The 14,011-nt window shown below is 44.3% G+C and overlaps 1 protein-coding gene across 1 annotated transcript in view; it reads left to right on the top strand.

The window, feature by feature from the left end:
• SMC1A (structural maintenance of chromosomes 1A) overlaps positions 1-14,011 on the top strand; it is a 38,358-nt gene that overhangs the window by 975 nt on the left and 23,372 nt on the right. Inside the window, exons 2-7 of the mRNA XM_081177334.1 lie at positions 9-197; positions 627-739; positions 1,961-2,164; positions 3,427-3,665; positions 4,447-4,705; positions 6,430-6,570. Of these exons, the coding sequence (XP_081033460.1) occupies positions 9-197; positions 627-739; positions 1,961-2,164; positions 3,427-3,665; positions 4,447-4,705; positions 6,430-6,570 (1,145 nt within the window). The remainder of the gene's footprint in view (positions 1-8; positions 198-626; positions 740-1,960; positions 2,165-3,426; positions 3,666-4,446; positions 4,706-6,429; positions 6,571-14,011) is intronic.

The following is a 14,011-nucleotide window of genomic DNA, read 5'->3' as shown; positions in this document are numbered from 1 at the left end:
CCATCCAGGCAAGTCAAACCTCATGGATGCCATCAGCTTTGTGCTTGGCGAGAAAACCAGCAATCTGAGAGTAAAGACGTTGCGAGACCTGATCCATGGAGCCCCTGTAGGGAAACCAGCTGCCAATCGGGCATTTGTCAGCATGGTTTACTCTGAAGATGGTGCTGAAGATCGTACCTTTGCAAGGGTCATAGTAGGTGAGCTTTGGGGGCAGGGTGAGGAAATGGTTGGGTGTGTGTCATGCTGTAGTATTGGAGTCTCTGGTAAGCAATGTTGCTGGGTGGCTTGAGCAAAGAAGACTGGGCTGCTCTGAAAGGGGTCATGTGGGGGGAGGTCCTGAAGTGAGTCCCATTGTGTTCAGTGGGGCTTATTTCCTTGAAATTGTGAATAATAGTGCAGCCTTTACATGCTTATTTCTGAATCTCCTATCAGGCCTAAATCTGCTAGTGCATTCTTCCAAAGAAATCCCATCCTGCTTTTCACATTTACTTGTTTTCTGTGGATGTCCTTTGTAATACATTCTTCCAACCCAATTATCTTCAGAATTGGGGAGTAGGGTGAGGAGCTTCTGGAACTTGGAAGTCTTGGGTTTCTAGTGTTGACTGAATGAGATGTCTGTCTTCTAGGAAGCTCATCAGAGTACAAAATAAACAATAAAGTGGTACAGCTGAGCGAATACAGTGAGGAGCTGGAGAAACTGGGCATTCTAATCAAAGCTAGGAACTTTCTAGTCTTCCAGGTAAGCCCTCCTCCCCCTTTATAATCTCCCCAAACAGACATGCTATAGTAGAACATAAATTTATTGCCATTTTCCCACCCAGAGTCCACGTTGACAGCCAAACATGAGCAGACTTTCTCGTAACACTTCCAGAGTTGCTGACACTTGAGCAAAGGTTCATTTAAGAACATAATACCTGTAGGATCAGGCCAGTGGTCTAACTGACTCAGTGTCTTGTTCTCACAGTGGCCAATCAAATATCTTTGGGAAGCCCACAAGCAGGAATTAGGTGCAACAGTACACTTCATTGGGATTTCCAGCAGCTGGTATTCAATGTTACACTACCTTCAGCAGGTAGTATACAGCCATCATGGCTAGTGGTTGTGCTTTGTGGGATATGGTATGGGCTCCACATGGATTGTGGGATGGGCTCATGTAATCCTACTAGGAGGAGAGCAGAGATGTGAGATTCAAGCTAATAGGATCCAGTGATGACTAACCTTTAATTTAACAAATAATTATTTTAACAAACCTTTCTGCTGTGAGGAAGGGCTCTAGCTCTGCAGTGGAGCAGTACATACTTGTTGGTTTGTTAGTTACATTTATATACCACCTTTTCTCCAAGGAGGTCAAGATGGCATACGTACTTCTCCTCCTTCCCATTTTATTTTCACAACAGCCTAACTTACCTGTGAGGTAAGTTAGGCTGAGAGTGAGTGACAGGCCCCTGTCTCCCAGTGAACTTCATGGCTGAGTGGGGAACCTGGCCTCCCAGGTTCTAGTTCAGCTCTCTAACTAACAGGTTCCTGTTCAGTTCACAGCATTTCAAGGTATGACTGGGAAGGACTCCTGTTTGAAACCCTGGAGAGCCACTACTAGTCGGTGTAAACAGTGGTTGACTCTGTCCAAGGCTGCTTCTTATCTTCCTATATTCCTGCTTCTAATAGTGCCATTTTAGTGCTACCCTAAAGTACAAATGCAGTCTCCATTGCCTCTAGCCTATTGTTTTGCCTCTAGCCTATTGAGCTGGGAAGCTGGCAGCAGTGTGGTTCTGAAAAGACAGATAAAAAAACCAGACCTACAGGGTCTAGCTGTGCCACAGACTCCCACTGCTTGTGTCATTCATGGCACCTGTGTCTCTGATTTGTCACATATTATTCAATCCATGCCAGAAGAATGGAGGTGACTAGATAAGATGAATCTCTTGGCTTGTTCTGATGCTGCCTGTTTTCACTGCCCCAGGGTGCGGTGGAGTCTATTGCCATGAAGAACCCCAAGGAGCGCACAGCACTCTTTGAGGAGATCAGTCGCTCGGGGGAGCTGGCTCAGGAGTATGACAAGCGCAAGAAGGAGATGGTCAAGGCAGAAGAAGATACTCAGTTCAATTACCATCGGAAAAAGAACATTGCAGCAGAGCGTAAGGAGGCTAAACAGGAGAAAGAAGAGGTAAAAACTGAAAGCTGCCATTGGACTGTGCTTTCCTTATGGGTCCAGAATGTTGTCACACTATCCGTTGGCACTTCAGTCGTGGAAACAATTTATTTTTCTGCAGTTTGAGTGGAAATCCAATCTGTTTTCGACCACCTTTTCCACGTCCTTATTCTTCCTCGTTTCATCTCCTCAGCCACCAACACTGCCCTCAACTTCTGCTGATTTAAAAAAAATATCCAGTTCCAAAGAGCAAAATCACTCCTCCTACTCCTCAGTCCCCTGGGCTCATAAAATGTCATGGTCAAAGTGGGCCAGTTAATATCAATGATAATATCAACACCATCTCTTTCCCCCTATCTGGGTGAAGCTGCTTATTGGTCCTCAGTTGGGTGGGAGTTGCCTCTTAGGTACTGTATTGCTGTGATTGGTGGCATGGTTGTGCCTTCCGTGTGTTCTGGCACCAGCACAACAGTTTAAGTGTCTGGGATTTCCCCTTTCTAGCTCTAGGTGAGGTCTGGCATTTCTTTTGAGAATGCATAGGACTTGGCATGCCCTTCTTGCTATGTCTTCCTCTTTCTGTTATGAATCCTTAACCCTCAGTTCCCTGTTTTGTTATCTAAACAATTTTTTTGCCCATAAATATGACCTTATACTCACTTCCTTTTCCTGATTAAAATTCTAGTTTAAATAATAATAATTTTATTCTTTATACCCAGCCGCTCTGAGGAATTGATCTTTTATTTTCAAGCATCTTCATTCTCCTCCCCTCCTTAGCTCTTCTCTTTGTTTGCTGCCTCATTCTTTTTGTCCTTCTGTGACATTTTTTTCTACTTAAATATAAAATTGGCCTTACAGCTGTCTTCATCTTCCCCTCACCTCCTTTGGCTTCAGGGTGCCCTGCCTTATTACACTCATATTTTGCCCTCCTTGCTCTCCTTTTAAGTGCTTTTTAAAAGTACAGTACTTCTGAATTCCTAGATTCCCTGAGAGGGACTGCGTTTAGTGGGACATAGTCCCAGGTAAGTAAAGATAGGATTGCAGCCTAACAGTGCAATCCTAACTATGTCTGTTGAGAAGTAAGTCCTGTTGAATTCAATGAGGCTTACTGCCTGGTTAAGTAGAGATAAAATGAAGCCCAAAAAGTGTGGTGATGTTGCTGTTAAGGTAAAGTGGGTTTAGTTTGAGACTCTGGTCAGTGCTTGGGATTAGAAGTCCTTTAGGCTTGCAGCATGTGTTGCCACAGCTTATGCCTTATGTTCTCCTTTTTTGGGGGACAGGCAGATCGGTACCAGCGCCTGAAAGACGAGGTTGTGCGAGCTCAAGTCCAGCTGCAACTCTTCAAGTTGTATCACAATGAAGCTGAAATAGAAAAACTGAACAAGGAGCTGGGCTCCAAAAACAAAGAGATTGATAAGGATAAGAAGCGGATGGACAAAGTGGAGGATGAGCTCAAGGACAAGAAGAAGGAGCTGGGCAAAGTGATGAGAGAGCAGCAGCAAATTGAGAAGGAGATCAAGTAAGCTGATAGGTTTTAGTATAGTGGGAAGCAAAGAATCAACATTCAGAATTCTGGGCTCTACTATAAAAGCAAAACCTGGAGATTTGGTTCTATCAACCCAGATCCAATCACCATGAGGTCTCCTGCATATACAGGATCTGTGTTAACACAAATCAGGTGTACCAACAAACCCTAAAATTGTACCGGACAACTGGTCAATAGTTGCTTAGTTAACAATGTGGTTTTGCGTGTGGGGACTTTGAGGCTAAGGCCAGGGCTAACTAATCCCAAATAAAATCTTTCCTTGATATCCCTGTCCTAAAGCAAATTGATTTAGAGTGTTTTCAAAAATTTTAAATGTATGTACAACAATAGATAGAAAGAATATCTCAAGCAAGATAATTTTAGTGATACTACAATTAATCTACTCCAGAGATCTTCAGACAGTGTCTGGGGAGAAACTTAGGGCTTCCTTGGAAGCTTATCAGGAGCGCCTTGATAAGAAGAGCATTAATGCTGGACGCATTATCCCCAAATTATAGAACTGTTTTATCTACTTCTACAACAGGGGTGGAGAGACTGTGGCCTTCAGATGCTGCTGGACTTGAACTTTGATCACCCTTACCATTTGCTGTGCTTTCTTGGGCTGATGGGAGTTGTAGTCCAGGAACATCTGGAGGGCCACAAGTTCCCCATCTTGACTTTATAGCATGCTGATCTAGAACGGGAGTTTGTCTTGGGCTTTCATGGAAACTGGGTATGCAATTGCCATACATAACAAAAGCATGGTGTTTTGCAGGGAAAAGGATTCTGAGCTGAACCAGAAGCGCCCACAGTACATCAAGGCCAAGGAAAATACGTCCCACAAGATAAAAAAGCTGGAAGCTGCCAAGAAGTCCTTGCAGAATGCCCAGAAGCAGTATAAAAAGCGCAAGGGTGATATGGATGAACTGGAGAAGGAGATGCTATCTGTGGAGAAGGCCCGGCAGGAGTTTGAGGAACGCATGGAAGAAGAGAGCCAGAGCCAAGGCCGGGACCTCACACTGGAGGAGAACCAGGTATGGTCAAGGGAGTAGCTGAGATGGGATCTGTGGCTCCTAACAGTGTTGGAAGGAGGAGACTGTTAGTTTGCCTTTCTTGGTGCAGAAAGTATTGATCTGATGTGTAGAGGTCTTTCCTATTCTAATTAATTCAAGAGGGTTCTGGAAGCTTCTCTGTGTGAAAGAAACTGGTGCAAGGTGGAAGTTTCTAGCTGACACATAAGTGTCTATTCTATTCATAATGTTTGGGTTATTCCTTCAGAGAAGCTGAGTACAGCTGGCTTAAACTGGTCCTGTTATCTCTTTCTGGCAAGGTCATGCTGCCTATAATCAGAGGCCAGAAGGAGCTTGGGTTTCACTTTCTATCTCTCTTCTTCTGGTCTGGTGTTCTGTATATAGTATGCTCAGTGTTAAGGTTTTAGTCTTATTATAAGTTATTGTAAGTCTACTGCAACTGGATTCTTTATAGACAGTGCCAACCCTGAATGTATTGGATTTGTGACCATTATGCCCATTTGCCTTCAGTAGCAGTAAAGCTTTGCTGGATGAAGTATTAATTGCCTCTCATCTATTTTTGGGGAATCCTGCAATGTGTTTAAGTTTTTACTCTGCTAACTATATGTTGGAGTCTGCTCTGGATCAATATGAGTAGTATTCATGTCAGAGACTTCATGTGACTTTGGAAGATAGAAGGAGCTACCTTATACTGAACTCCTGCCCTAAGCAATTCTTAAAATATTTATGCAATTTATGTTCCACCCTGCTATAGCAAGAAATACTCATGGTGTCTAAAATGCAATACAGTCAAATAAAATAAATTGTATCAGTAAGTTAGAAGTGATTTAAAAGCAGCAGTTTTTTTAAAAGCACAGGAAGTCATAGCTCCCACCCTCAATTCCTGCTGAAATAAAAATAGCATTTAAAGTAAGGTTACCAGACGTCCCTGTTTCCCAGATTTACAAATTAGTCCCCTGACAAAATCCATCTATTCAGTAGGAAGTTGAAAAGTGTCCCCGAATTAACTGAAAAAAATCTAGTAACCTTAATTTAAAGTGCACCTAAAAGAGGGCAATGAAGGGGCCAGGCATTCCTCTTGGGGGAAGCTGAGAGAGAAAGTTCCCAGGTGGGTTTTTACAGGAAGAGGTGGTTCCATTTGAGATGCGAGTCACTAATCTTGTGATTTATAAGTCTACTAATGCTATGTTCTTCTGCTGGATATTGATGGCCTCTTTCAACATTTTCAAAATTTGGGGCTGTTCAGCGCAGAAGCATCAGGTGTGTTCACACATGGGCAAAGAAGGATGTTCTCAGCTTTTGATGTGCCTCAATGCCCAGGCTGGTCTGAGTAGGAAGCATTGGCCTTTGTAAGCATATACAGTGGTACCTCGGGTTACATATGCTTCAGGTTACATACGCTTCAGGTTACAGACTCCGCTAACCCAGAAATAGTGCCTCGGGTTAATAACTTTGCTTCAGGATGAGAACAGAAATCGTGCAGCGGCAGCAGGAGGCCCCATTAGCTAAAGTGGTGCTTCAGGTTCAGAACAGTTTCAGATTAAGAATGGGCCTCCGGAACGAATTAAGTACTTAAGCCGAGGTACCACTGTAAAAGGATTGTGGCCCAACTTACAATCCCGGGTAGCTGTTCTAGGGGAAGCTCTCTCAAAGGCAACCACCTCTGTGTCCTGGGCAACCGTCTCCAAAATGTTCTGCTCTCTTTGCTTCCTACTTTTATCAAACAGGTGAAGAAATACCACCGGCTGAAGGAAGAGGCCAGCAAGCGAGCAGCCACCCTGGCCCAGGAGCTGGAGAAATTCAACCGTGACCAGAAGGCAGATCAGGACCGCCTTGATCTGGAGGAGAGGAAGAAAGTAGAAACTGAGGTGAGTTGTTTACCCTGTTGGAGCAGGCCTTCCCCATTTTCCTCCTATTTCCAGGACTTGGCCTGCATTGCCCCATCCTTTTAAGGAAAAAACAGAAACTCACCTGCACCCAGAATAACTAGATTTTGCATGTTTATGCAACTAGAAACTAGAAAACTGCATGTTTATACCAGTTAGACAAACTGAGTGAAGTTGCTTAACTCCTCTCTTACTTTGCATTTATCTTTTACTGATCAGCTTAGGTTTGTCCTGCTTCTGTGTTATGTGCTATCGCTTTTTTATGCACCCCCACAGAATTGCACCTAGTCCCTCTCAATTTTTTTGCGTAAATGAGTTCTCCTACATTCCTTCCCATTCTCCCCATCAGTTTTCCCGTCCTTTCCTTCCCTTCTCATCAGTCATCTCAGACTCCGCCATTCCTTGCCTTTTTATTGTCCCATCGCCAAAAGCCGTGTCAAAGAAGAGAGAGGACTTTAAGCACAAAATGTGTGAGGAGCCATAACAGCAGCTTGTATATAGATAGGCATCATATATTCCTTGAAACTGGTGACACTGTATTCCTGATTCCCCAAGGCTTTATACAGCTGGATCTGATCCAGTTCCGTAGTACAGATCAAACTGACCTTGAGTCTTTGGAAGGAGCCAGTAGTGGTGCACAAGCTAGGGCTGGGCGATAAATCGATGAATTGTCCAAAACCAGTTTCAAGTCCATATTGTGATATCAGTTTCATAGTTTTTCACCTGGAATTATATTGCGAATCATGGGGTGGGTGGGTGGGTGCTATGCAAAAATCACCACGTGGGAAAAACCGTGAAGCCAGCCAAGGCTTCTCTTGATTCCTGCCGCCCGTTAACTGCTGGCTCAGCTCTCTTCTGCCTCCTGCAGGGGGCAGCGAATCGCAAGAGCAGGCGCCGGCAAAAAATCACAATGTGAGAAAAACTGTGAAGCCAGCCAATGCCTCTGCATAGCTCCATCCTTATTTCAGGCATCATGCTATATCGGTATTTCATTTTATTTCACTTTTTATTTGAATACCAGCTTTCTATATTGCTATACACAAGGCAGTTTACAGCAACAAAATATGCAACAAACAATGCACACCTTATAATAATCTGATCCAATACAAAAAGTTGTAATAAAACATAACTTTAAAATGGAACAACTTATATCCAAAAAGTAAAATTCAATCCATTAGATTGTAATCTATTAGTAAAAGTAAATAATACTAAATTAATCTATTAGAATAGTACACAATAAAATTAACTCTCAAAACATCATATCATGATGTTTAGCTGGTGATATATCACGATGTTGAAAACCAAATATTGTCCAGCCCTAATGTAAGTGCAGCCCTCTCCAAGATGGCAGCAGCAAGGCCAGCTCCACTGGGTTCTCCCATCTCCCACAAGCACCATTCTCCGTCCTGCCTTCCTTCAGGGAGAAGCCCTGGCTTTTTTCATGTGCTCCAGTGGCAGAAGGGGGAGTGGACCCAGTGTCAGCCACTGACTGACTGAGTCCGGCAGCAAGAGTGTCACTGGCACAGCCGTCGCTTAGACTGTTGGGCAGTGGAACCAGCCAAAGCAGGCAGTGCCTGCAAAGTGAATGGTTTGCACAAGAATGGCTGGGAGACAGATACAAGGGGAAATGTATTGATTGTTGTGCTGCAAGAGGGAGGAAAGAGAACTGCTATTCCAGTTGGTGATGGGCAGGGAAGTTCAGCCTGTGGACTGCATCACCCTGCAGGGACTGCAGGGAAAGGGGTGGGATAACTGTTAATCATAGAGCTGGAAGGGACCCCAAGGGTACTCTAGTCCAACCCCCTGCACTGCATCCATGATAATAGCCATCCAGCCTCTGCTTAAAAACCTCCAAGGAAGGAGAGTCCACAACCTCCCCAGGGAGACCATTCCACTGTTGAACAGCTCGTACTGTCAGAAAGTTCCAGATTGTCAATACGGTGGTGCCTCGCAAGACGAAAAGAATCCGTTCTGTGATTCTCTTCGTCTAGCGGTTTTTTCGTCTTGCGAAGCAAGCCCATTGACGGATTAGCAGATTAGCGCTATTAGCGGCTTTTAGCGGCTTTTAGCGGCTTATCTGCTGATCGGATCATCTGATAAGCGGCTTAGCGGCTTAGAAAAAGGGGGGGGAGGGGAAAAAACCAGCAGGAACTCTCAAGACATTGTTGTCTTGCGAAGCAAGCCCATAGGAAATTTGTTTTGCGAAGCACCTCCAAAACGGAAAACTCTTTCGTCTAGCGAGTTTTCCGTCTTGCGAGGCATTCGTCTTGCGGGGCACCACTGTATCCTTCTTAAATTGTGGCACCCAGAACTGGACACAGTATTCCAGGTATGGTCTGATCAAGGCAAAATAGAGCGGGACCATTACCGCATTTACTCGAGTCTAATGTGTCATCGAATCTAATGCACACCTCAGTTGGCAGAACCTTGAAACCAAAAAAAAGTATTTGCTGGCGAATGTAATGCGTGTAGACAAGAGGTGCACTCTTTACAACAGACAAGCTGAAAGTTTTGAGGTGCTGCAGGTCTGGAAGGGGAGAGGAGCCAAGCGAGGTGGCAGGGCTGTGCAGATGACAGGGAGCTGCCCTCTCCTCCTCCACCACCTGCAGTAGCTTCTTGAGGGGGGCACAGCTGTGCGCCCCTCAATGGAGCAGTTTAAAGGACCCCACACCTTGCCTCTGGCTCGCACAGAGGGGTGCACAGCTGAACACTCCTCAATGGAGAGATGGGATGGAGCCCGCATCCTGATGCCAGCTAGCGCAAGCTGGCAGCGAAGTGCATATTTACTCAAGTCTAATGCACCATCGAATTCAATGTGCATCCAATTTTTCACAGCCTAATTTGGCAAAAAAGGTGCACTTTAGACTCAAGTAAATACGGTACTTCCATTGTTCTGGACACTAGGCTTCTCTTGAGGCAGCCTAGAAAAGAATTAGTGTTTTTTTTTTGCTGCTGCATCACACTGTTGACTCACGTTAAGATTGTGGTCCACCAAGACTCCAAGATCCTTTTCACATGTACTTGTGGCAAGCCAAGTGTCCCCCATCTCCAGGTAAAGGAGTTTGAATAGCTTACTCCATGACAGTGTGGGAAACCTCCAGCCCACAGGCCAATCTCGGGCCATTTCCCCCAAATTACACCCACTCAGCCATCAACTGACATCATTGGTGATGTCAGCTGATGGACAGGGAGACATGGTTTATTCCTGTCTTGGCTGCATGCCCTGTTCCTGGCAGGGAACAGGATTGTGCAGTCAAGGCAGTAGGGTTTACTCTCCATGAGATCAAATCCTGCTCAAAAGCCCCTTTTGAAGCAGCTCATGTTGTTCTCCCGCGGGCATGTGGCAGCAGCAGTGGGAAAGAAAACACTTCACCACCGGCCAACTGCCTGCTTGCAGGAAAGTCACATGAGCTGCTGAAAGCAGTGCTTTTGGAACCCAGTGCTAAGCAGGATTGTTCTCCCTTCATGTGAGCTGACGCCAGATGATGTATCGATATATCACCCAGGACTGGTATGAGGGGCAGACTGTGATGGCGGCTTCACTCGGTATATTGCATGTGAAGCCACTGCTGCTCCTGAGTCCCTCTGCCCTGAGTGAAAAACAAGCTTTAGCTGGGTGCTGGAGGTAGAGGGACTCAGGAGTGGCGACAGTTTCACCACCGATATACCACTGAGTGAAGCCGCCATTGCACTCTGCCTGCATACTTCATCGGTGAGGTGCAATACAGCTTGTTCCTCCCTCTGCTTGCTTAAACTGCTTGGCTGAGGAGCATTCTGCTGCCGTTGCCGTTTTACGGAGCCCCTGACCCTTCTCCTGGCTGACACAAGTTAGCAGCGGGGTGGGAGCGCCTTTAAAGTGCTCCTGCTCCCCAGCTGAGGGAGCCCCAATCCTCCTCCCGCTGATGGGAATTTGGAAGACACCAGGTCAGGGAAGACTGCTGTCAGAAAATATTCTGAACTCTCTTAGGAATTAATTGGTTGAGCAAGTTCCCAGAGAAGAGGTATGTCAGGTCTTGGGGGACTTTTTACCCTCCAGCTGTTGCTGAACTACAACTCTCATCACCTTTTTTTGTTGGGGCTGATGCAGTTCTGGAGGGCCAAAAGTTCCCCACACCTGCTGTAAGGGAAGCTTGAAGGTTTGTATTTCCTGCTTCCATGAAACAAGTGGATTCCAGAGACGTACAGCCTTTCCATACCCAAGATCAATCTTTCACTCTTACTTGGAATGCAGGATATGCTTTTTATGTTTTCCTCTTCATATAACCAGAGTAGTTTGATCCTCCCACAGCTTTTTTACCTTCTCTCCCCTTTGCTCTCTGTCTGTCAGTCTCTTTATTTCCCTAGAAGAGGACTTCAATGCCTCTTAGGTGATCTAGCTTAAGTAAGTGTTTGCGGCTGACTAATTTAAGACCAATAGATTATTATTTTTTAAAAATGATATTTATTAAGGTTTCAAAGAAAAAAATTACATAAATAAAAAAGAAAAAAGACAGAAATAAGAATAAAAGAAAAATACAAAATTCAAAAAAAGATAAAAAACACTTAAAAAGAATACATCAATCTTTCCACCTTACATTCATTTCCTTGCTTCCCTGACCTCCTCACACCTCCCTTTTTTGTATTCCAATTCAATTAGTTAATTCAGCAATTTCTTTCCCTCTTTGTTTTTATCTTAATCCTTTAACTTAATATATTATAACTTTGGATTCTCACCTGTTAATAATCCATTTTTACATACACCGTTATAACATTGCTGCTTAAACCACTTAACTTCATTCTGACATCATTCTAACATTCATTAATTTTGCAGTATTTCTGTAAATAATCTTTAAATTTCTTCCAATCTTCTTCCACCGACTCTTCTCCCTGGTCTCGGATTCTGCCAGTCATTTCCGCCAATTCCATGTAGTCCATCACCTTCATCTGCCATTCTTCCAGAGTGGGTAGATCTTGTGTCTTCCAATACTTTGCAATAAGTATTCTTGCTGCTGTTGTGGCATACATAAAAAAAGTTCTGTCCTTCTTTGACACCATTTGGCCGACCATGCCCAGGAGAAAGGCCTCTGGTTTCTTCAGAAAGGTATATTTAAATACCCTTTTCATTTCATTATAAATCATCTCCCAGAAAGCCTTAATCCTTGGGCACATCCACCAAAGGTGAAAGAATGTACCTTCAGTCTCTTTACATTTCCAACATTTATTATCGGGCAAATGATAGATTTTTGCAAGCTTTACTGGTGTCATGTACCACCTGTATATCATTTTCATAATATTCTCTCTTAAGGCATTACATGCCATAAACATAACTGTCCATAACTGTTCCCAGTCAGCCATCATTATGTTATGTCCAACATCTTGTGCCCATTTAATCATAGCAGATTTCACCGTTTCATCCTGTGTATTCCATTTCAACAGCAAGTTATACATCTTTGACAAAATCTTAGTTTTGGGTTCTAGCAGTTCTGTTTCTAGTTTTGATTTTTCCACCTGGAAGCCAATTTTCTTATCCAAATTGTATGCCTCCATTATCTGATAATAATGAAGCCAGTCTCGCACTTTGTTTTTTAATTTCTCAAAACTCTGCAATTTCAGTCTATCTCCCTCTTGTTCCAAAATTTCCCAATATTTCGGCCATTTGACCTCCATATTGAGCTTTTTCTGAGCCTTGGCCCAGGGTGGTCTCCTATCATTAGAATGGCTGCCAGAGACTCCAAAATTTAAGCGCTTGTTGCTCAAGTTCGACTCTCCCAGGCTCCCTGCACTTTTGAGCAAACTTCAAAATCGTCTCAACTGGTTTGGAATCTTCCCACAAAGATGCTTCTTTAACAACTGTAGGGGCACTATTGGGAAAACCCCAAACTCAGCAAACTTGGTTAGCAGGCCTACAAGGAGGATTGAAGATTATGATCGGAATTCCCAGCAACGGACCCTTCCTATGAACCCCTCCCCACGATTTACTAACCGACCATCCCACCGGCAAGAAGGGACTGCCTTAAGGGGTAGAGCTTTGACAGGTCCAGCTTCGGCTATTATAGATGCTCCTAAAGATTGCCAGACACAAGCCCATGTGGACCCCCCTGCAGCGATAACGATCTCCAGTCCTCAAAATGGCTGCATTCCTTGTGCTGATACCATGACGATGCAAGAGACTCTGGGAGATCCAGCAGCCCTTTGGACAAACACTGAGGCAGTGGCAAGGCTAAACATGCTACTGGAAGCTAACCGAAAAGGATGTCTTTCTTCTGTCTTACATAGTGCTTTTCCATCAACAAGCCTCGATCCTCAAGGCACGACTCCTGCAACTATAGAGCATACGGCAAACGACGAGTCTATGGACTTGTCGGCTAGTAACACCCCCTCGTACCAAGACTTTCTCTTACAGCGATCTATAAATTCGCCCCAGCCACTGGCTGCTCCTGTGACATGTGACAACTTGAACCTGAAATGCAAACAATCAAAAATCACTGCCTTTTTTCACCCTACTGCCCCTCCACGCAGCGTGCACCCCCATTTGGATTCTCCAGGATTAACCACGCAAGAGAAATCATGACTTGAGGGAAACACAAAGCGGCCTCTTACACTACTATCATGGAATGTGGCTGGTATTAAATCCAAACTGACAGATCCATCATTTGTTGCCTATATAAATGGCAGCCACATCCTTCTATTCCAAGAGTCATGGGCCTGTGAGGACTTCTATCTAACAGGATACAAGGGCTTTTACCTGAATGCCACGCAGAACTCGTTATCACATGGTAGACCGCAAGGAGGCTTGGCTACCTTTGTTTCCTTAGCCATAAATTTTCAGGCCGAAAAAATTGACATCCAGTCGTCACTCATGCTGATTATAAAGTTGCAAACAGCAGAGGAAACGATAGTAGTGATCAATATCTACTTATGCCCAATCTATAAGAGAAATTTGGTTGATCAGAGATGGCAGGAAATCCAAGTGACATTGGAAACACTTTTTGATAAATACCCCGAAGCCACTTTTCTGTTGGCGGGAGATTTTAATGGACGCCTGTCACATACTGACCAAATCTTATTTTCTAAATTTAGCAAGTACCCTTCTTCACCTCTTGTGACTACAGATCTTTTACCAAGGAAATTCAAAGATAACATAGCCACCTACGCAGGTTTCAAATGCAGGCAAACCTTGCTGGCCCTCAATTTCCTTCTGCTAAATGGGGCAGTCAGCTCGGACTACCCTGCCGAATTCACCTATTGGTCAGGTTCACGTGCATCCACTATTGACTTTGTATGGATATCTCCTGACCTTACCCCAAAAATATCCAGCTTTAAGGTGGCTACAAGATTGGAGAGTGATCACTTCCCTCTAGAAATTTCCTTGACTCTGGCTGACGAACTTGATAGGCACTCCTTTGTGCACCTATCAAATGATCATCTGGAGATAAGACCTACA

This window comes from Podarcis bocagei, assembly GCF_964188305.1.
Source record: "Podarcis bocagei genome assembly, chromosome: 17".
NCBI classification, from domain to species: Eukaryota; Metazoa; Chordata; class Lepidosauria; order Squamata; family Lacertidae; genus Podarcis; species Podarcis bocagei.
Note: the sequence above shows the minus strand (reverse complement) of the source record. Positions and strands in the feature narration are given on the sequence as shown.